The 22672-nt window shown below is 43.2% G+C and overlaps 1 protein-coding gene across 1 annotated transcript; it reads left to right on the plus strand.

Annotated features, from left to right (window-relative positions):
- Positions 1–7221: 7221 nt before the first annotated feature.
- Positions 7222–8163, plus strand: LOC142499958 (olfactory receptor 5V1-like). The gene has a single exon (XM_075610015.1). The coding sequence runs from the start codon at positions 7222–7224 to the stop codon at positions 8161–8163; it is 942 nt and encodes a 313-aa protein (XP_075466130.1).
- Positions 8164–22672: the final 14509 nt, after the last annotated feature.

Here is a 22672-nt window from a genome sequence, read left to right on the forward strand (position 1 = left end):
TTTCATATTAACTGTTTATATATTTTCATCTATTACTATGGATGAAGATCAAGAGAGAGTGATTGAGCTACCCACCACCTATGTACAAAATGTGGTAACAACACTGAAAGAACCAAAAGAGCCCTTCACATTTTTGATGATATGTCAGAAAGTATAACCTGTGAGAATTCTACTAATCTTATTGATCATTTTGTCAAGCTTGAGAGACTTTTAACTCAGGACATTCGTCTATTTTGGGACATTATAACCCTGGAAAATTACTTAAAGGTCAAGCGCATCCCTAGAGGATTGAGAATCAAAAAAATGCCATCTTTTGGGTTCCCTAACAATGAGTTTCAATTCCAGTGGAGGAAGATACTGGACGAGTGTTCCAAACAACTTATTGAATTAATTATTGGCGCTAAAGCTAAGGAGAAAAAAATGTTAACATCTGATATAGACCGTATGAAAAAAGAATTATATAGATTCAAAGATATGGATAGGTTTTCCCACAATGACAAAATTCTCCTACAAAACATTGAAAAAATGGAAAAAGGGGTTATAGAGAAAAAAAAGGATAAATTCTCCAGAGATAGGACTGACTATGAAAAAGGTCAGGTCTATGTCTGGGAGAGACCTGTTCCCACTAGGGACTTCAGTAGAACTAGATATCCCTCCCAATCTACACCACGTAGATGATCATCAGAGGAGGAGGTTAACACACAAAAACCTAACACTAGATCGATTTTAAAATCACCACACGTAGAACGTAGACAGAGCTTTGATACTGATTCCTCAGACTATAACGACAGGCCATCTGTTTCTTTCATTGCCCATGACAAACACACCGCCAAAGATCCAGAGGGCGGCTATTTTGACAGAACATACATGACAAATTCTAGAGACAATCGCTCAAGATCAACATATCCTAACACAGACACCACACAGTCAAAAAACTTAAAAAGTGCAGAAGGGGCAAGAAAGGGAGAAAAACCACATGGGGCAGACAACAAGAGGAAAAAATACTCTTAGATCCAACACTCAATAATGTTATTAACATCTCTGATCTAACCTTAACATTATCTCAAATATTAATACTTAATAAAGGCCTCAATTATGCTCCACAAGAGAATTTTGACCTCTTCACAACAATAATTGACTTGCAAAAATATACACGTAAATGGTCTCTCAAAAAATTATTTTCAAAAAATAAAAATATATCTCAGCCTTGAATCAATACATCTGAAGTAATTAATGATAATGTAGTTGTTAAAAAGGCTCTAACTTTTACTGAGAATACATCTGAGTTTGACATGCAGTCTTTATATGAAGAGGGATGCACTGAGGAAGCTGTTGAGCCCCCCCCCTTTTTCGGCCACATAGATTCTAATTTAAGGAAACGTTCTTTATTTGTTCCTAACAACACAAAGGGTCCATGCTTGTCGACCTTTGAGAGGTTAGAGGACAGAGATTTGAGGATATTGGCCAAGGGCTACTCTTTCTCTGATTCATTTCATACATCAGATAACCTCACTCCACAAGAAAGATTGGATTTAGATTTATTAAAGAAAAATACAGACATCATCATAAAAAACGCCGATAAGGGGGGAGCAATAGTTGTGCAGTCGTCCATTAAATACCGAGACGAGGCTTTAAGATTGTTGAGCAACAAAGAGTTTTATGCTACACTTAAGACAGATCCGACAAAAAGGTTTTTGGGGGAGCTTCAAGATCTATTAGAACTTGGTGACACTTTACAGTATATGTTTTATCTAACAAAGAGAGGCAATACCTGGCATGCGAGTCTCCTATCATACCTGTGTTCCACCATCTCCCAAAGATCCATAAGTCACTGGAGAACCCTCCGGGGCAGCCCATTGTCTCCAGCATTGGATCTTTGGGAGATGGTGTTTCACGTTATGTAGACAAATTCCTCCAGCCCATTGTGAAAACCCTACCTTCGTTTATTGAAGACACTACAGCATTGTTGGTCTCTTTGGAGGATTTGATTTGGAAAGAGGGATACCGATGGGTTACCATGGATGTCACGTCATTGTACACGATCATTGCGCACGAGCACGGCCTTAGGGCCATTAATCACTATTTGCAACTTTCTGCTCTTTCTATAGCACAAATCACGTTCATCACTGACTCTATTCTTTTTTTACTCACACACAACTATTTTCTTTTTGACTCACAATTTTTCCTTCAAAAACAGGGCACAGCTATGGGGACTTCCTTTGCACCCTCATATGCTAATCTCTTTATGGGCTTATGGGAATCTATTCACATTTATGGTAGCACTAATTTATTTTGTTCCAATATCATCTATTACAAACGTTTTATTGATGATCTGATTTTCATTTGGGAGGGTGATCTTGACAGTCTTCACATGTTTGTTCAAACTCTTAATAATAACAATATAAATCTTCACTTCACATTTCAAACTGATACTGTCAACATTAACTATGTTGACATGACTATCCATGGTGATCCAATAATGGGTATACAAACTGATATATTTACAAAGCCGCATGCCAGAAATTCATATCTACATGCCAACAGTAGCCACCCAAGGGCATTGATTCGTGGGATTCCGAAGGGACAATTCTTGCGTTACAAACGTCTCTGCTCAGACCAAGAAACCTTTTTGAAACACTCAAAAACACTAAGTACAAAATTCCTGTCCAGAGGATATAATAAAGTTGATGTAGACTTGGCTCTTCTTAATGCTGAATCTGTAGACCGTGTTGATTTATTAAAAAAGAACACTAAAGACAAAAAAACAACTCTTCAAGATATTCCTTTATTCATTACAAAATTTAGCAAACAGGCGTCACAAATTAGACAGATAGTGTCCAAACATTGGAATATACTACAATTGGACAAAGATTTGGATCTATTTACAACACATGGACCCAGATTTGCATTCAGAAGGGCCAACACATTAGCTTCATCCATTTCCAGAAGCATGTTCAAATCACCATCCCAACCTCGTGTAGGTAACATACCAAAAGGTATGTTGTAAATTTGCTGTACCAACAAAAAGAGTACACACTCTGTTCCCAGATGGTAAACACAGGATCAACACCTTCATTAATTGTCAAACAAGCTACGTTGTCTATGTGATCACATGTGGATGTAAATATAAATATGTGGGCAGAACTATTAGATCTCTATATATTCGAATATCGGAACACATTAGATTAATAAACAAAAAAGATTTACTGCATCCATTATCTAAACATTTTGTACAATATCCACTTGGTGGACTCAAGAATTTTTCATTCTTTGCGGTTGAACACGTCTCCTCTTACATTAGAGGAGGCGATAGATTAAATCGACTAAATAAGAAAGAGATGTCATGGATCTTTTCCCTGAATAAATTACAGCCTCAAGGCCTAAATGTTGAATGGGAACTGAAACATTTTCTTGGTGATTAGTTCATTCATTATATTGATTCATGTATTTATTTATATTATGGATTTTTGTTATTCATTTTTCTTTATCACCTTACCTTTCCTTTTCCCTTCTCCCTTTCCTCCCCTTTTCATTTTCCCTTCCTCCCATTCTCCCTCCCCTCTCCCTCTCCCCCCCCCCCCTGGCCCCTCCTTTTCCTTTACCTCCCCTCCCCCCCTTTTCCGCAACTCAGGAGCACTGGCCCTGAGGGGCTTCTTCGCCCGACTGCGCACGGTCAGGGCACTGGACATTATTGTGTCCCATTTGTTGGCAGTGCCGCAGCGGCTGTCGGTGCTTCTCCGCCACCGGTGGACTAACCCCAGCAAGGGGCAACGGAGTCCAGAGCGGAGTTGCTTGAGCGCCGGGCTCTGGGAGGGGATAAGCGGGTCGGTGCGGTACCGACGCCAGGAACTGGGTCCACTTCGCCGGGAACCACGTCTTGCCCAACGCACACACCAGTGCTAGCTCTTTCAGGGAAAATGTACGGGCCACCGCAACGGCCCTTACCTCTCCTGGTGCAAGACTGCTGTGGTCTCTGAGACCACCCGCTCCCTCCACAAGTTTCTGCCGTCCCGGAGCTGGGTCCATTCCCTGCTCTCCGGGCAGTTTGATGGTTACAGCAGCTGCAGCTGTGGATCTTTTCTCAGCCTGCCGGGTTCCATGCTCATCGATCGCTGTCTCTCTCTCAGCCTTGCTGGCTGTTGGTCCCCGCGCCGACTTGATGCACTCCTCTGGTCTCGGTGCCCGGCTCCAGTCAGACGGATGGCCGGCACTTTGGTTCTGGAGGCAATGCTTCTCACAAGTAGGGGAACAGTGAGGAGGTGCCATATCTTGTGTTATATGTTTTACACTGTGTGTTCAATATCTTTAGTCCCAGGAACTTGCAATTACCATCAAGTTCCCACTGGATCACAGTACCCCGCAGAATACTGTAATCCAGGTCCAGTTCAGTCCCGCCAGCTGCCACCAGTTAATTACAAGCCTGTGTCCATGGGGACACAAATGAATGACTGTTGTACTCCAAAAGTTCCGGGTCAAGGTAACCCATGCGGAGTGACGATAGCTTATGACAGGCTGTAAATTTACACCAAAAATATATATAAAAATATATATATATATACCTGGGTTTGAACTGGGACGAGACTTAGATATGATAAAATATAATTTATTCCTTGATAAAGGTGAACACACAAAATATACAAATAACAGGAAAGACATAGGAACTTACTTAAAGATGGGAATGATGAAACAGTCCCAGCTGGACTGGCAGTTCATACAGCAGTCATCCCAAGACATTGCATAAAGACACAGGCATGAAGACTTTGCATGAAGACATGAAGACATGAAGACATGAAGACCATGAGTAAGGGGTGACTCTGACTTATATATCATTTTAACCCTTCTCTCCCATTCACAGCGCTGAGCCGTCTAGCAAAAGTCCTTTTGAGCTCTTTGAAGCTGATTTTGGACGTCCAGTGTTTAGTGTGAAATCTCACACTTAAACTGGTCAGTTCCTTTGGTCCCTGGGCCGAGCATAAACAATTAGGCAATTTAGCCTTTGATGACCAGGCTATATAAATTCTAGCCAAATGTCCTTCCTGCTCATTATCATAACAGGGAGTTTGCAGTTTTCAGAACACAACCAAAATTCCATAAAACTGCAAATAACTTCATAACTTCAATTCAGTGATACGTACTGGCAGGTGAGCCTTATCAATACATTCCGACACACATGACGCTCTCACAGAGACTAAACATTACAGTGTAATATTAAACTTAAGGGAGATATTAATATCTGGCTCTTAGTGGCTGGTAGATATGAAGTGTTTAGACACACCAGGGGGGCTTGGTGTCACGAATACACATATGTAACTCTTAGCATGTTCAGCAAAGGACATCTCATAATATTCTTATATTTAATAAGGTCACTCATTCTGATTTCCTCCGTTGGTAGCCCCACCCTTGCCCCATCAATAAACCCTTTGAAGCAGGGACCCCTGGGGGGGGGGGATACCTTGGTTTGTAAGTGTGAGTTTTAACGCTCACAACCCACACAGTTCCTGGGTCCCGCATAAACAATTAGGTAATTAGCCTTTGATCAGGGCTATGTAAATTCTAGCAAGCTGTCCTGCTTGCATAGGCAATTGACCCAGCTCATACAGTAGGTGTCAAAAACATTTGGTCTGGTATGCATAACATTTGTTCCTCATGCATTACAAAGGGCAGGCAGAGGCACTAGCATCCTGCCTGTACACATTTTTTTAAAACTGCAACAGAAAGGCACTTTATCAAAAATATATGTTTCCCTTATGACAAAGTTATATTTTTAATCGGTGTGTTCTTGGGGGGTTACCCTGAGGCTGCCCGCCAAGAATCAGGGTGCTGGCTCACTCCGTTCCCAAATTACCAGTTTTCCTGGAACGGCTCCTGTTATTCCGTACTGCATATAATATTAACCCCTTAAGCCCCAATGTGTGTGTTGCAGACACTGATCCAGAACCATTACATTATTTTACAGGGGGATAAGTATTTAGACGGCTGAAAAATGGAGCATGAAAAGGCGGGGAAAAGGGAACAATGGGCTATAATCACTATTTTAACATTAACCCTTTCCCTCCCGCAGCAATCCTAGTGTATGTGTGATGCAGACACTGATTAAACCAGATATTACAATGGAACAGAGGAAAACACATTTCATGTCATAACAGGGGTTAAATCACATTTCTGGACCTCAGCCCAGTTAACCCCTTGTCTCCCTGGTGAGGTTAGAGGGTGGCCAATTGGGGTGTAACCCCTTTAATCCCGGGCCAAATCCTCACGAACGTCACAGTAGTCATACCCCCATGTAATCTCACTAGAAGCAGGGCAGTGAAGGTCACATACAGTATAAAAGGTTTACTTGTAATCAAATTATTTAACGTATTAATGTATTATCACTGATGTTTCTGGACAAAATATGAAAAAAAAAACTTGTATTTTTGTGGAGGCCAGATGATCATTTTTGAGACTCTACAATACTGAAAATGTTATTATGCAGGGAGCTCCCCTGTGCAGAATTTTTTTTTACAGAACTATCTCAAAACTCAAATTAACCAAAGTTTTTAATGAGGCTCCTGGGGTATATCCCCATAGGTATTTCTCATTCTTTCTCATTATAATGTTCTCATAAAAACTGTGTGTTCCAGAGGATTAAAGCAATGTTCATAGTGTGCAGCCACTTCATAGCTCCATCACGATCATCCGATGTATCTAATGACCTGAAGCCAAAGATTCAGCAGGAAAGACTGGCATAGGTAAGAAATTCATTTTAGAATAATGTACTCCCTTTCTTTACACAATTTATTTTCTTTTGTGAGTGTGAGGGGAGAGAAAAACATTCCCTTGCAATATTCTCCATGACCAAACTTCTGCCTACAGGTCTCACATAGATCCTGCACTGTAGTCTACTGTTCACCCTGACAAAATGTTGTTACCTATGTTCAAGACCTATTTCTCAATCAACCCCCGTCCCTCCTCTATCTTTCATATAACCCAAAGTGTGGCTTCCACCCATGCTTAATGGAGGGATTAAGTTTTTCTGCTTCCACAGACCTTATGTTTAGATATAAATAATATTACTCTATGTTCCTTCCTTTATATGCATAAAGTGACTATTCTGTATTAGAATTTGGTGACATGTACTGTATAACAATTACCAAACACAATATCTCCAATTACTTATTAACTTTAACATGCAGTTGTACCTGTGCCCAATTACCAGAGCACTCGTATATAGAACGAAAAATGGAAGGAGGAAATCAGACATCGGTTACAGAATTCATTCTCCTAGGACTTACTAGCATCCCTCACTTAAAGATGTTCCTCTTTATCATATTTTTTATATTCTTTCTGTTCAATTTGTTGGAGAATATCTGCATCTTAGCAGTGGTTATTATTGACCTGCACCTTCACATCCCAATGTATTTCTTTTTGGGTAATCTCTCTTTTTTGGACATTTTCTACTCATCCGCCATAGTCCCCAAGATGCTGGCTGGTTTATTGATTGAAGACAACAGAATATCATTTCAGAGCTGCATTTCCCAAATGTTCTTCTATCATTTCTTGGGATGCACAGATGCTCTGATTCTCACCGCCATGTCTTATGATAGGTACGTTGCTATCTGCAATCCACTGCGTTATAATGTCCTCATGGCAAAGAGCGTTTGCATCCTTTTGGCATCTAGCTGCTGGGTCACTGGCTTTGTCTACTCATTAATACACCCTATATTAGCATCCAAGTTGCCTTTCTGCAAGCTTAACCAGATCAACCACATCTCCTGTGAAATTAAACCACTTCTAAAATTGGCCTGTGCTGATACCTACCTCAATGAAAGCCTGGTAACCATTATCTCTGGATTTCTTGCTGTAAGCACCTTTTTGTTTATTTTCATCACCTACGTCTTCATCTGCACCCACCTCCTGAACATCCGCTCCTCCCAAGGCAGACGCAAAGCTTTTTCCGCCTGCACTTCACACCTAACGGTTGTGCTTCTGTACTATGGGGCCGGCTTCTCTGCCTACTTAGGACCAGCAAGAGAAGATTCACAAGAGCAGAACAAACTGGTGGCTGTATTGGTAACAGTCATTACCCCAGCCTTAAATCCTCTTATTTACTCACTGAGAAACAAACAGGTGAAAGACGCTCTGAAAAAATTATTCTTGGGAAAACAGGTAAAACCTTTGTAAAACAAAGGATAACCGATCAAGGACCTTGAGAGGTTCGAAAGTTTGTTTCATATCAATAGAAGGTCCAATAAAAGGTATCATACCACACTCTTCCTCCTTTGTTACTACATATGATTAAATGGCAATGTTGATGTCAAATATTACAATATATTCCACTATAACGCACTAGAGGGGACAATGAAGCTTGATATTGTACAATGCAACTGTACTGAAACTTGTCATTCGTAGCAGTCATAAATATTGAAAATAGGTGTAATTTATCTTTGCCTTTGGATTTCAATGTATGTCAAAATCAGCAGCATTAGTAACTTGCAAAAGACATCAGAGGAAAAAGCATACACAAGTAATGATTTGTTGCTTAGTAAGTTTCTATAAAAGCAACCTATACATAACACTGTTCAGAAGGATTGTCTTCATGTAAGGAAGTCCGCCCAGTCCTCACGTTATCTATAGAAAACTTACAAAGACTTTCTCAATAATAAGGCTAGATTCACAAAGTCATCCGTTATTACATGGTTACCTAAAACAGGAACAGACCTTGTGTTCCCTGGGTAAACATGGTATCCTGTAGGCTAATTATTTGCAAAAACAACGTCCAAACTACATCTCATTACCATTACTTTAACGTCACGCTGTTGTAGCATAACATTGCATTATCTTCTAATAATGTGACATCATGTCAGTCTTGGCGTTACTCCTGTTCAGCACCCCTGAAAGAGGGCTTTGGCTAAAGTGGAGAGAGAGGGGAGAGGGAAATAATGCTGGGAAATCAAACAATGCTATGTTCTTTAAATGATACCTAATTGTGGTACTACACCCATCTAGACACTGCAGCAACAGCCTATTGTCTGTAAAGGAGTAACTCCAAATTAAGGTAATAACTTAAATAACGTAACATTAAGTCCCAGTGTTAACCTTAATAGACTTTAGTAAATATGCAATGTTATGATAACACCTCATTTTAATATCAATTGCAGAGGTTTGCATAGCACAAAAAGTTCATATTTTAAAGTGTGACGTTGTTTAAGTGTGCCTGGAGTTACGCAGGAGTTTGGTATAGACAATTTAAATTGTATTGCACTTATTTTACTTATACATCATGGACGCTAAGAACTTCAGTCTCTGTGATATGGAACTAATTGCATTATATCTTCATCCTCAGGCACGAAACTCAATTGATTAATCTGTTAACCCCTTTCTGGACTGATTTAACTGGGGTTAGTCTGTTTCACCTTATATTTCTTCTCAGCTAATTGTCCAGTCTGCAATGGGTTTTTAAACCTGTTTTATGGGGAGCGTGTGTGGTTTATTAGCAGTATACTTGTAAGTTCAGCCTTATTTTGGGGAAGCATATTAGGGGTTTGCATAGCACTAAAAAATTGAATATTGTTAAGTGGCCTAGAGCTATACGGGAGTTGGACAGGAGATGGACTTCAATTTGCCTGTACCCTGCAGCAACATCTTCTACAGATGCAGCGGCCGATATTCGAACACTTCATGCGTTGTATACCTCGGAATTCCCATGTCATGGCGCGTGATTTCTTCCAACCATACCGCCTTAAGACGCGAGCGCAGAAAATGGCATTTTAGTGTTCTGGTTTTTAAACACCTGAAATTGACACAGTAGCACAGTACTGTACACATTACAATTCATTCATTTATTTGCACACAAAGAAACAGAATCCATGAAATTCAAACAAAGCAACCGCGATAAACTCGGGTGCCTGGGGTGATTGGCCGTGTTAATGCCGCGTGGAATATGGCAGAGCACACAAAAACGGCTCCGTGATTTGTTCGAATAATGGCCACTGCATCTGTACATGAGGACATTACTGGACAGTTTTCTGTGATCTCCCTCTTCTCTATTAATTTTCTACCCTTTATAGCCTCCATCATCACCCTCCTCCACTTTTATCTACCACAGAGTCTGTCAATACTCTCCCAGTGATCACACCTTGCTACCCTGACGATCCTATAATCCAATATGCTCACCATTCTTTTCCTTCTATTTGCTGCAACATCTTTTCTCAATACCACTTTCTCTTCCTTTAATCTATTTTACAGCTCTCCTTGCAATATAGACATCTCCCCCCCTGTTCTCTCCTCTTCTTCTCTCTCCTGGAAGCAGCTCTATCATTTGCTGGCCTTTTCTTCTCACACACACACCTCGCCCATTGGGACGCAGAGGTGGGGTGGGAGTTTGCTCTTCTCAATGTAAGTTTTTGTCCCTACCTACAGGTATTTCCGCTTCCCTGACATTTTCATCCTTTGAGACCCATACTATTCACCTTTGATTCCCCACTCTCTCTGTGTATTGTCATCTACGGGCCACCTACAGTAACTCTAAATCTTCATACGCCAATTTCCTTTCTGAGTATGAATCCTGAGTATCCTTCCTCTATTCTGACTCACTCATTCTCCTTTTAGGATACTTTAACTACCACATCTTGCTTCCTCCTTTAGTCTCCTCTAACGAACTGCTTCCAGCACTCACAAGAAAAACCACTTCCTTGGCTTTGTATTTACAAAACAAAATTCCTTATCAGATTTTCCAGTCCTTTCTTTACCGCTATCTGACCATAAGCCCATCTCATTTTCTCCCTCTCGCTCTCTCTCCCTCTCTCACGTCTCGCTCTCAACTTCCAGCCTCTCCTTGCTATACTTGCAGCCTGGGTTCCATTGACGTTTGACCATTGGTGTACAGGAGTATGCTCCTCCTATACACCAACAGTAGTGGCATTCCAACCCATATCCTGGCTAAAAATGCAGACACATGCTTTCTGCACTTCTACACTCATTCTGCTGAATGACTCGGGAGGATGTCACACTCTTTGGCTGATTTCTTTCACTGCAAATTTAGTCGGTACTTCTTTAGCTCTTTTTCTTGCCAAACAGGATTACTTCACCTCTCTGATAAAAAGGCAAAAATTCAACCCACAACATTTCTTTGCTCTGTTACATTTCCTTCTCTTTTTAAACAAGCTACAGTTATTGTCCGACCTATTTTTAAGAATACCACCCTAGACCCTTTCTCCCCTTCTAACTTTCCCCATGTCTCTCTCTTGCCTTTTGCTGCTAAACTTCTGGAATTCATTCCTTCTTCACATATACTTCACTCAATCCCAATAACCTACTTCTCCAATCAGGCTTACTATACTCACCAGAAACTGCATTCACCAAGGTAGCTAATGACCACCATATTGCCAAATCTCCCCTTTTCTAGGGGAAAATCCTAATATGAACATGATCTAGGAGTCAAAGGAACAGAAGAGGGTGACTACACTTCCATTCTCATTACCAGTAATGCCACGATCACACAAATGTTCCGTCACGTGATCGCGATGTGCTGTTGGAGCTGTGACACTCTGGTTCTGATGCTCCACTAGCACTCAAAGGTTTACACTGGGAGTTTTTCCCAGCAAAAGTGCAAAAATATGTAATGCACTTGCAGTAAAAATCAAGAATGTGTACAGTATTTATTATCTATACAGAAATACAGATGCAGCAGCGATTATTTTAAGAAATCACTGCGCCGTTCTCATGTGCGCTGCTGTACTTCACGGTACTCATGCCGCATTCCCGCATTCATGACGCCTTCATACCGCTAGGTTTATCCGCGGTTTACCGCTGTTGATCTGTTTTAATTTAATGGTTTCGGATTTCTTTGGGTGCGATTCTTCGCGTATCCGCCAGGTGGCAGAAATTAATGAATTGTAATGTGTACAGTTCTGTCTGTGCTACTGTGTCAATTTGCAGGTGTTTAAAACCAGATAAAAACCAAGTCTACCACAGTGGTCCATTGTGATTCGACCTTCAAGACGTTATCAAATGTAGGCACTTCATAAAAAAAACTTATAAAACTCAAAGCTGTGTGCTTTTTTCTACATTCCTACAGTATTCTTGCACAATTGCTGACTGGACTGTACACCATGTGTACACCGTACATGTATAAAAAAATCCCAGCCGGAATACCTGCAAAATTTACAGCCTGAGCTTGCTTTCACGTACAAGAACCAGCAAGCTTGCGTGTATCAAAAAGATTTCCAGCTTCATCAGTTGTCAACTACAGGTGTAGCAGGCCAGCTTTCACCCTTCAACTATAATGCAGACTACGGGAGTGACAGTGGCTCATCTCCACCCGTATGGCAAAGTTTATAATGAAGGTAAATATAATGTACAGTACAGTATTAAGTTTAAAGCTGCATTTCAAGCTGCCAGTTCAAAATATATATATATATATATATTTTAGAACAATGCATTACAGTATGTGCATCAATACAATATGCACACGGACAAGTGATTAGTTACAGTAAGCTGCAGATCGGCCCGTTCTCCTGTAATCAATCGCTTTGTAAGGGTTATTTAATTGAATTAAATTATTGCACAATTATTGCAAATATAGTCTTGCAATATGATTGACAGAGCAGCAGAGCAGTTACTACAGTAGATACAATTGGGGGACAGCTAGGGAGAGGGCGGGGCTCAAGAGCCAGAGTCTATCAGAAGTTTGTTCTCATCGTACAGATGCACATGTACTGTAGGATTTTGCTTGAACTGCTGCTTAAATTCCCAATGACGCGACTTGACGCATGCGCAATACCGGAACAAATAGCATCATTTTATTTCCCCAGAAAATAAACTTTTACATCACATTGAAATTCACATTGAATGAGCAGTCATTCTTGCCAATGCCCCATATGCATTTCAACAAGGTTCCAACGAGACACACACACACGCATGTGCCTAAATGTGATGACACGCATATGCGTTTCAACAAGGTTCCAATGAGACACACGCATGCGTCTAAATGTGATGACACGCATATTAATTTCAACAAGGTTCCAATGAGACATACACGCATGCGCATAAAATAAAAACAGTATGAAAAGAAGAGCAAGCCTACAGTAGCAAAAGTTGAAAGTATTGATTAATAAATAATACATATAGAATAAAAGATATACATTTTTATTTTTAGGGTTTCTTAACAGAGACATCTTGTACACGCATGAGCGGAAAAAATATTTAACATTCGGAAGAAGAAGCAACGTTGTATTTGTATTACTTTTGTATTACTGTTTTTACTGTGTAATTATTGTTATTACTGTAATTACTGTTTGTATTACTGTGTTTGTATTACTCCTTTTCCCTTTATTATCCTGGACAAATACAACATTTAATTCATACAAAATACTTCTTTTCCATGTACACCATACAGTATAAACTCATAGCGTAAATCTACAGATTACAATTACCCACACACTTGCAGAACTGTACGGCAATAAAAGACAGGTTGAATTGCTATCAGATTTTTAAGACAACAACTCAAGATCACCCACATGAGTTTCTCGACGGTATTGCAACCCGCGCTAAAATGCAATTTTCTGAACCCAATACAAACCCGAATCAACACGCGTCTTAAGGCAGTACGGTTGGAAGAAATTGCGCACCATCACATGGGTATTCCGAGGTATAAACTGCATGATTTGCTAAAATTATGGCCGCTGCATCTGTACCTGAACAAAAAAAATCGAATTTGTTTTTCATCAAGTGTGTACTATTTGATATAATGCTTTCTCATATCCTCCAGACAGGAGAGTTTGAGGATTTAGAAGAAAGAGAGAATACTCTTCACAATGAGTGGCTGATGTCATAGTATTTGGGACATTGTAATTGTTGATTTATTTTATTGTAGTCATATAGAGCAAAGGTGTGCAAACTTTTCCCTGTGTGCAACCATGCCTGCTCTACTCCGTGCCTCACGCCCCCCACACCCTGCTCACCCCAGTGTCAAATGACGTGCAGGGTTATGTGATCTCACGTTGCCATGGTAGCAGGCTCCGCAGCGTCATTTGACGCCAGGTTACCATGTCAACGTGTCGCTGGAAGGGAAAGTAAGTGTGTTATAGAGACCTCGCGCAGTACCCTGGCATTTAATTTAAATGACTGGGGGGGAGGGCGCGGCACCTCTATAACTGCCGCGCCCACATTCCCAAAAAAAATCTAGCGGACTCCCTTGGGGGCGCTCCCCCCAGTTTGCGCACCCATAATATAGAGCACTGGGCTTTATGGTTTAGTTCTGCTTGATAACTCTTTGTTTTGAGTGCTGAAACTCATCATTTATAACTACTGTGAATAGAGCATGAACTAAATCAATTTGTATGAATCTTCTGTGTGCAAATTTTTCTTGGGTTATTTCTTTTACCTTATTATTGTGTTACATTACACAAAAATAAATAAACATTACTAAAGAAATTACAATACAGTCTGTATTCATTGAAACTGATAGACATGTCAAAGTAGGGGACAAAAGGGAGAAAGAGGGACAGACAGATGGTGCTGATAGCAGCTGAAGAGAACAAAGATTATCATTGTTTTAAAATGTATTTTGCATGTATGTACAGTCATGTGAAAAAGAAAGTACACCCTCTTTGAATTCAATGGTTTAAATATCAGGACATAATAACAATCATCTGTTCCTTAGCAGGTCTTAAAATTAACCACAGATGAACAACAACACATGACATATTACACTGTGTCATGAAATATTTAACAAAAATAAAGCCAAAATGGAAAAGCCATGTGTGAAAAACTAAGTACACCTTATGACCTTATGTAGAACAACCTTTAGCAGCAATAACTTGAAGTAATCGTTTTCTGTATGACTTTATCAGTCTCTCACATCGTTGTGGAGGAATTTTGGCCCACTCTTCTTTACAATGTTGCTTCAGTTCATTGAGGTTTGTGGGCATTTGCTTATGCACAGCTCTCTTAAGATCCATCCGCAGCATTTCAATTGGGTTGAGGTCTGGACTTTGACTGGGCCATTTCAACACCTTGATTATTTTCTTTTTCAGCCATTCTGTTGTAGATTTGCTGTTGTGCTTGGGATCATTTTCCTGTTGCATGACCCAATTTCGGCCAAGCTTTAGCTGTTGGACAGATGGCCTCACATTTGACTCTAGAATACTTGGTCAATTGGTCAATGACTGCAAGGTTCCCAGGTCCTGTGGCTGCAAAAAAAGCCCAAATCATCTCCCCTCCACCACCGTGCCTGACAGTTGGTATGAGGTGTTTGTGCTGATGTGCTGTGTTTGGTTTTCGCCAAACGTGGCGCTGTGCATTATGGCCAAACATCTCCACTCATCTGTCCAAAGGACATTGTTCCAGAAGTCTTGTGGTTTGTTCAGATGCAACTTTGCACACCTAAGCAGCGCTGCTATGTTCTTTCTCCTGGCAACCCTTCCAAACAAACCATACTTGTTCAGTCTTTTTCTAATTGTACTGTCATGAACTTTAACATTTAACATGCTAACTGAGGCATGTAGACTCTGAGATGTAAATCTTGGGTATTTTGCAATTTCTCTGAGCATTGCACGGTCTGACCTTGGGGTGAATTTGCTGGGATGTCCACTCCTGGGAAGATTGACAACTGCCTTGAATGTTTTCCACTTTTGAATAATCTTTCTCACTGTATAATGATGGACTTTAAATTGTTTGGAAATGGCTTTATAACTCTTCCCAGATTGATGGGCAGCAACAATTGCTTCTCTAAGATCATTGCTGATGTATTTCCAACTTGGCATTGTGTTAACACACACCTGAATGCTCCAGACCAGCAAACTGCTAAAACTTCGGCTTTTATAGAGGTGGTCACACTTGCTGATGATCAATTAATCAAGGGCATTTGATTAGCAGCACCTGTCTGCTACTTAGCATCTTAATTCCTATGGAAGCAGTAAGGGTGTACTTAGTTTTTCACACATAGCTTCTCCATTTTGGCTTTCTTTATGTTAAATAAATCATGACACGGTGTAATATGTCATGTGTTGTTGTTCATCTGAGGTTGTATTTACCTAATTTTAAGACCTGCTAAGGAACAAATGATTGTTATTATGTCCTGATATGTAAAACCATGGAATTCAAAGAGGGTGTACGTTCTTTTTCACACAACTGTATGTAAAGCAAAAATGTACTTAAAGTGAAGCACTACCTTTTTTCACTTTGGTAGAGGTAGGGAGCCGGTATTGCTGTTCAGGACGTGCCTGTGTCCTAATCACAGGCGCATGCGCGAGCTGCCGTTTTCCAATTGGGCGAGGGGAATCAGCGCATCACACAACTATGGCGGTCTGTACGGCTGAATAAGTGTCCGTACTTGCAAAGCAAGCGTACGGACACAGGGGAATAATGCTATTGTAAATATGAAGGCTTCCATATGTGCGCGCACTGGTGTGCGTAGGAGTGCACGGCCCACACGCAGGACGGTGCGTGAAGGGGGAGTGACAGCGGTGGACTCCGGTTTAATGGTGGTCCGCACGGTCGGGGGACGGTCTTTTACCGGTGAGGATTTCAGCCCCTGAAAGCGGACATCATTCGTGGAGACACTAGTTGCTGTGCCTACCTTCATTTGGCTTCTTATGAGTAGGGTTTCAATTTTGCCCATCCGGATAGCAGTTATTGTTCACCTCTATGTGTATGTCACATTTTTATTAAACCAGTTTTTTATAGTTGGTTTATTGCAGGTTTTCCGTACAGTATTTGTATGTTTGTCTTAGTATAGTTGTGTTGTATGTGTTGTCATTTAGTTTTATAGGTTATGGTTTTTAATATCCTATATAGTATCACACTATGATTGGTTTTTGTTTTTTAATTTCCTTGCGGTGAGACAACTATCAAGAATCGTCAGAGGATTTCTAGTTACAACAGGACTGGTTTATGCTATATGGTCAGGACTATCACTGTTATTATTGAGTGTGTGAGGCACCGGTTTATTTTTCTGTGTGTATTGTGTGTTTAGTTTATCTATCACTGTTCCTGGCTGCCCCCCTAAATGTTAGGCACTGAGTATATTACTCTGTAGAGTGTATATCACACTACTATTTAAGCATTAGCGCAGTAGCACTTACACTCTTTTTTTTCAGAATGTATTCATGTGTTAAATAGTATAGGCAATGGCATTAGGGACCACACTCAGGCATGGCTACGTATGCCCTCCAAACCCTATCCCACAGAGTGTCCCCCCCCCCGTGCTTCCTCTGTCCTGTGTCCAGCTGAGGATTGAAACCTTTCATCTCTGCTGCTTCCTCTGCTGGCAGCCAGCCTGGTGCCTCTCTGCAGGGAGCATAGCACTACAATTTCCCTGCTCTGGGTTTATGGATCTTCATTCAAACAGCAGCCCTGTGATTGGCTGCTGCAGGAAACCAGGCTCTAAGATTGGCCAACAGAGGCGAGCCTCTCTGTTACTGTATGTGGATAGGCCATAGTTGAAAACACCCCCCTCTCCTCCACTTGTGAGTGGACAATTCAATCCGTCACAAATTGCTCTGATTGGTCCAATTACCATCCAGCTGCTATAATTGGCCAAAAAACTATATTAAGGTTTCCCTATGGAGGCAGGAGATTTAAAAATGCCGGCACATAGAGAAACCTATAAACTTCTGAAGAACATAGCACCATCCCGGTTTTTGTTTATTAACCATTCATGGGACCCATCTTGCTTGACCACTGGATTAGCTACCTACACTTCCAAGTCCAAGAAATTTCTGCTCTCCCCGTACTGACCCTCTGCCAAGTAGCACTACACGTGCAATTTTGTTGTTTGCTGCCCCTTTTTAACCCATTGTTGCCTGTATTGAATTCCTTTTCTCCTTTACCTTTCATGCTAACCCTTTCGTTTAATATCTTGGTGGTCTGACAGATTGTAGTGCACGTGCTCCGTGGCTATCCACCAATTTAGTTAAACTCAGTAGGGTAAATATTATTTTTTATTAACTCGTTGTGCTCCAGAAGGATTTCTGAGAGCCCTGTGTCTTCAGAATTGAACGTAAAAAATGTCACGCTGGTCTTTGAAGTGGATTTGACTCCCTGTGTAAGTCTGTGGTTATCGGGAAGGGTGGGAGGTTGCCCCTGTATAAGAAGCTATTGGGTGGGTTCCTGTCAGGCCCGATGAGATCAGAACACACAACCTGCTATTCAGGGCACTATGCTAAACCAGCGTGATAGCTCCACTGTTGCAGCAACCTTTTGAGTTCTACCTGCTTACTGCTCACGCCTGTTGCCACTTAGCCTCATTGATACTCCCCCTGTCTTCCTGTATAAGGCTGCGGTCCCAGATACTGCCACAGTGCACGGATCGGCGTGTTCTGTGCGTGTAAGCACCGCCCCTCAATGGGGAAGGGCCCAGTACGCACCTTCACGCTGAAGGTGCAGCCGCGCCGTGCTGCAAGATTTTTTAAACTCAATGAAATTGAGTTTAAAACTTGCAACGGAGGTGTGGCCACTGTAGAGGGAGGGGGGTTGGCCCGGTATTAAAGGGGTTGCACCCCATAAGGCCACCCTCTGACCTCACCAGGGAGGCAAGGGGTTAACTGGACTGCGGTCCAGGAATGTGGCTTACACCTTGTCATGTCTGGAAAATGTATGTTCCCCTGTTCCCATGTTTCATTATAATGTCAGTGTCTGCACCACACACTGTGATTTATTTTACAGCGGAGAATTTTGTGTTAAAGTATGAAACGGTTTAAGTGGTATTTGTGTATCTCCGGTTCTGAAGATCGCAGCAGGCTGAAACTTGGATCATATGATGTCCCGGCTCCGGCATTAAGATCTGGAAAGTTTGGACCCGCTGGACATAACGGAACCGGATATTTTAATATGTCTGTGTTTTAACTTTAATATTGTATTCCAAGGCGGGGATAAAAACCCGCGCAGATTCCTTCACACAAAGGAATGCAAATGGTCAGGGGGGCGACCCAAAGTCTAGGAACCAAGTACTGATCAAAAGACTCTGCCACTCTAACTGTTTACCTGAGGGCAGAGAAGCATCAAACTGGAGTGGTTTGTAAGTGTTATATCTACACCTACATACAATGAAGATCCTGCCAGATACTTCATCTGGTAGACTGGTCGTCGCCCCTGATTTAATTATGGGGCTACAGAAATAAGACCCTCAGAGTCCCAGTACGCATGGGCTAACTTGCTGGGGGGCATGGGTTAAACTGTGTTTCCACGTTAGGGATTGGATACAGATAATTGTTCACCAATAGTCTGTATTCAATGTTAAGAATAGGGCTACAAAGGTATATAAACTGTGTCAACCCTACAGTTCTTGTACTTCTTCTGATTTCACCTTGAATGTCACCGGATTGCTGGAGAATTGCTAGCTGATACTTCTCCATTCCCCAACCCTAAGTAAGTGTTACCTTCTTGCCTGTTAATTGTACTATATTGCTGGGTTCACCTTTTAAGGAATAAATATATTTTATTATATCTAAGCCTCGTTCAGTTCAAGCCAGATATTTGGTGTTTGTTATATCTTGTCATAAGTTACCATGACAAGCTATATAATTAACTGGTGGCAGCGGCGGGATTGAACTGAACCTGTATTACAGTGTACTGCGGGACCCTGTAATATAGTGGGAACTAAAAGGGAATTCCGAGTTCCTGGGACTAAAGATATTGAACACACAGTAGTGCAACAGTTAACACAAGTTGTAACACCACCTCACTGCTGCGACCGTGAACCATGAGCGAGGCTGAAGGCTCATCCAACATGAGGACCCGAGTTCAGCTGAAGGACAAGTGCCATGAATATGGACTGCCCTATGAGAACCGGAGGTCGCAGACATGGTTGACGCAATCGGTGACTATGAAGCCCGGCTTGCAGAGCCTCAGGATACGGCTCAGCTTGCCCTTATACAGCCACCCGGAGATCAGGGAAGGAACCCAGTGCTGGGGCGGCGGAATCACGGGGAGGGAACGAGTGCACCTCCCGGGAGCAGTACAACAGGAGGGGTACTGGATGCTGCGGCTACCAGTCCGTTCACCCCTGAAATGTTGGCACTGATTACTGCGTGGGGAGACAGAGGGACACTGGAGGAGCGGCTGCAGTTTATCACTATGGCAGTGAACAGACCCGCTTATTGCCCCCCTGTCCAACCCAACAAAGATGAACTCAAACTGGATCAGCACAGTCTCACCAAGTTCGTGGAAGATACCGATCACATCGACAGTTTTCTAAAGAACGTTGAAACACAGTGTCGGCGGTACAAAGTGCTTCCCCAGCATCGGGTTGCACGTTTGGACCCCTTACTGTCCGGCTTGGCTAAGTTGACGATGATGGCGCTTCCAGATGAGTATGCTGATGACTATGACCACCTGAAAGAACTGTTACTGTTTCAGTACGGTTTTACCCCTGAAGCCTACCGGGGTAAATTCCGGCAGGAAGAGAGGCAGCCCCTGGAGTCCTATGTTACCTACGTGACCCGCATGGCTTTGTACGGGATACGCTGGATGGAGGGCTATGAGGCATGGACTTACCAACGCCTGCTGGACCTCATCTTTCAGGAGCAGCTCATGCAGCAGTGCCCGCCGGCGGTGAGGGCGTGGGTGTACGACAAGAAGCCCAAGACTTACCAGGAGGCGGCGAGGCTTGCAGACGACTATGTGGCCAGCCGAGCCCTGATACCCGCCAAAGCAGTAGCCAAGGCGGCGGTGGCAGCGGCACCGGCCAAAAAGTCTGCCAATACCCCCCAATGGACTCAGAGGCCGCCTGTGGGCAGCAGTCCACCGAAGGCGGGGGAGCTCCGGCACGAGCGCCGGTGGTACGACGGCAACCGCCCTGGTCACATCAGACCAGATTGCCCGGAACCCCTGCGTTCTGGCAGACCCCAGCTGCGAAGCCGGTAGCCTGCGTGCGGGTGGCTTCCACCAAAGAATCCGGACCAGTCATGGAACCAACTCCCAGCGAGGCGTCCCATGCCACACCTGTCCCGGTTTCATCGGTGCCTGCAGCCAGGAGCGGAGGACATCTCAGCGCGGACCTGCAGCAGACGGACGGCCGGAGCAGACATCTCACCCCGGTCACAGTCGGTGACCGGCAAGCAGTCGGCTTGCTGGATTCAGGAGCTGCAGTGACCCTGGTCTGACCTGATATGGTCCGGCCAGAGGAATTGATCCCAGGCCCTGGGATACAGATCACTGTGGCCAACGGAGAGCCACGTTTTCTGCAAGTGGCCAGAATCTTTTTGGATTGGGGGGAGAGCCAGGGTGTGCGGGAGGTGGGGGTTTTACCCAGTTTGGATGCCGATGTTCTTCTTGGCAACGATCTGGGACCGATGACCTGCACCTATGACCGAGTGCCCAAGCCCGCTGTGGTGGCGGCAGTTACCCGGAGCCAGACAGCGGCAATGGCGGTGGCGCCAGTCCCCCAGCCTTTGGGACCAACGTTAGCGGAGGGTGCAGACTTCGGGCATCCGAATCTCAGTCAGGGGAAGGCACTGAGCACTGCCTATGGTATAAGGGACTCCTGTATAGAGAAGAAGGGAACCCAGGGATAGAGGAGGGATTGACCGGTAAGTGACAGCTAGTAGTGCCCCAGGGGTACTGACAGCAACTGTTACGGGTAGCTCACTCTATTCCGTTAGCGGGACATCAGGGGGTCAACAGAATGCGAGCCCGGTTATTACAGCGTTACTACTGGCCGGGGGCATCTCGCGATGTGGGCAATTTCTGCCGCTCTTGTGATGCCTGCCAGCGAGTGGGTAAGGCGGGCGACCATGTGAAGGCACCCCTGAAACCCCTACCGATAATAGGGGAAACCTTCCAGAAAGTATCGATGGATCTTGTAGGACCCCTTATGATTCCTAGCAGGTCAGGGAAGCGCTACATCCTCACCGTCGTGGATTTTGCCACCCGGTACCCTTAGGCAGTAGCGCTTGGCAACATAGATGCCAAGACAGTGGCAGCAGCTTTGCTGAACATTTTTTCTAGGGTAGGTTTCCCTAGTGAGATCCTAACCGATCAGGGGTCGCAGTTCATGAGTGAACTGTTACATTGTCTCTTGGATGCATGCGGTGTACAGCACAGGTGCACTACCCCTTTCCATCCTCAGACAAATGGATTATATTAGAGGTTTAACGGTACCCTGAAGCAGATGCTTCGGACCTTTATAGAGGCGGGGGGGAAAGACTGGGAGATTCATTTACAGCACTTGCTGTTTGCCTACCGAGAGGTACCGCAGGAATCCCCCTTCGAGCTACAATATGGCCGTAGGGTACATGGACCTCTGGACCTATTCCATGAGGGATGGGAAGGGGAGGCTACTGCTACTGATGCTTCAGTGATCCAGTATGTAGTAAATCTCCGAGACCGGTTAGAGATGCTCATGGGGGTGGCCCAGGACCACCGCAGCGCTGCTCAGACCAAGCAAAAGCAATGGTATGACCGGAATGCCCGTAGCAGGGAATTCATCCCAGGACAGCAGGTGCTTGTTCTCAAACACACTCGGGAGAACAAGTTGATGGCTGCCTGGTCGGGACCGTACCCTGTTATCCGAAAGGTGAATGAGTACAACTACGTTGTACAGGTAGAGCCTTAGAGGCATAAGACATATCACGTCAATATGCTGAAAGAATACAGAGCACCGAGTATGGGAGCAGTAATGGCCATTTGTAGCCCACTGCTGGAGGATCTGGCGAGCAATGCTCTGCCTGATCTCCTAGGGGAGGCTAGG

This window comes from Ascaphus truei, chromosome 7 (assembly GCF_040206685.1).
Source record: "Ascaphus truei isolate aAscTru1 chromosome 7, aAscTru1.hap1, whole genome shotgun sequence".
Lineage (NCBI taxonomy): Eukaryota > Metazoa > Chordata > Amphibia > Anura > Ascaphidae > Ascaphus > Ascaphus truei.

Bases quoted from the DNA above. Each gene is read 5' to 3' on its own strand.
- LOC142499958 (XM_075610015.1), top strand. From the start codon at position 7,222: ATGGAAGGAGGAAATCAGACATCGGTTACAGAATTCATTCTCCTAGGA.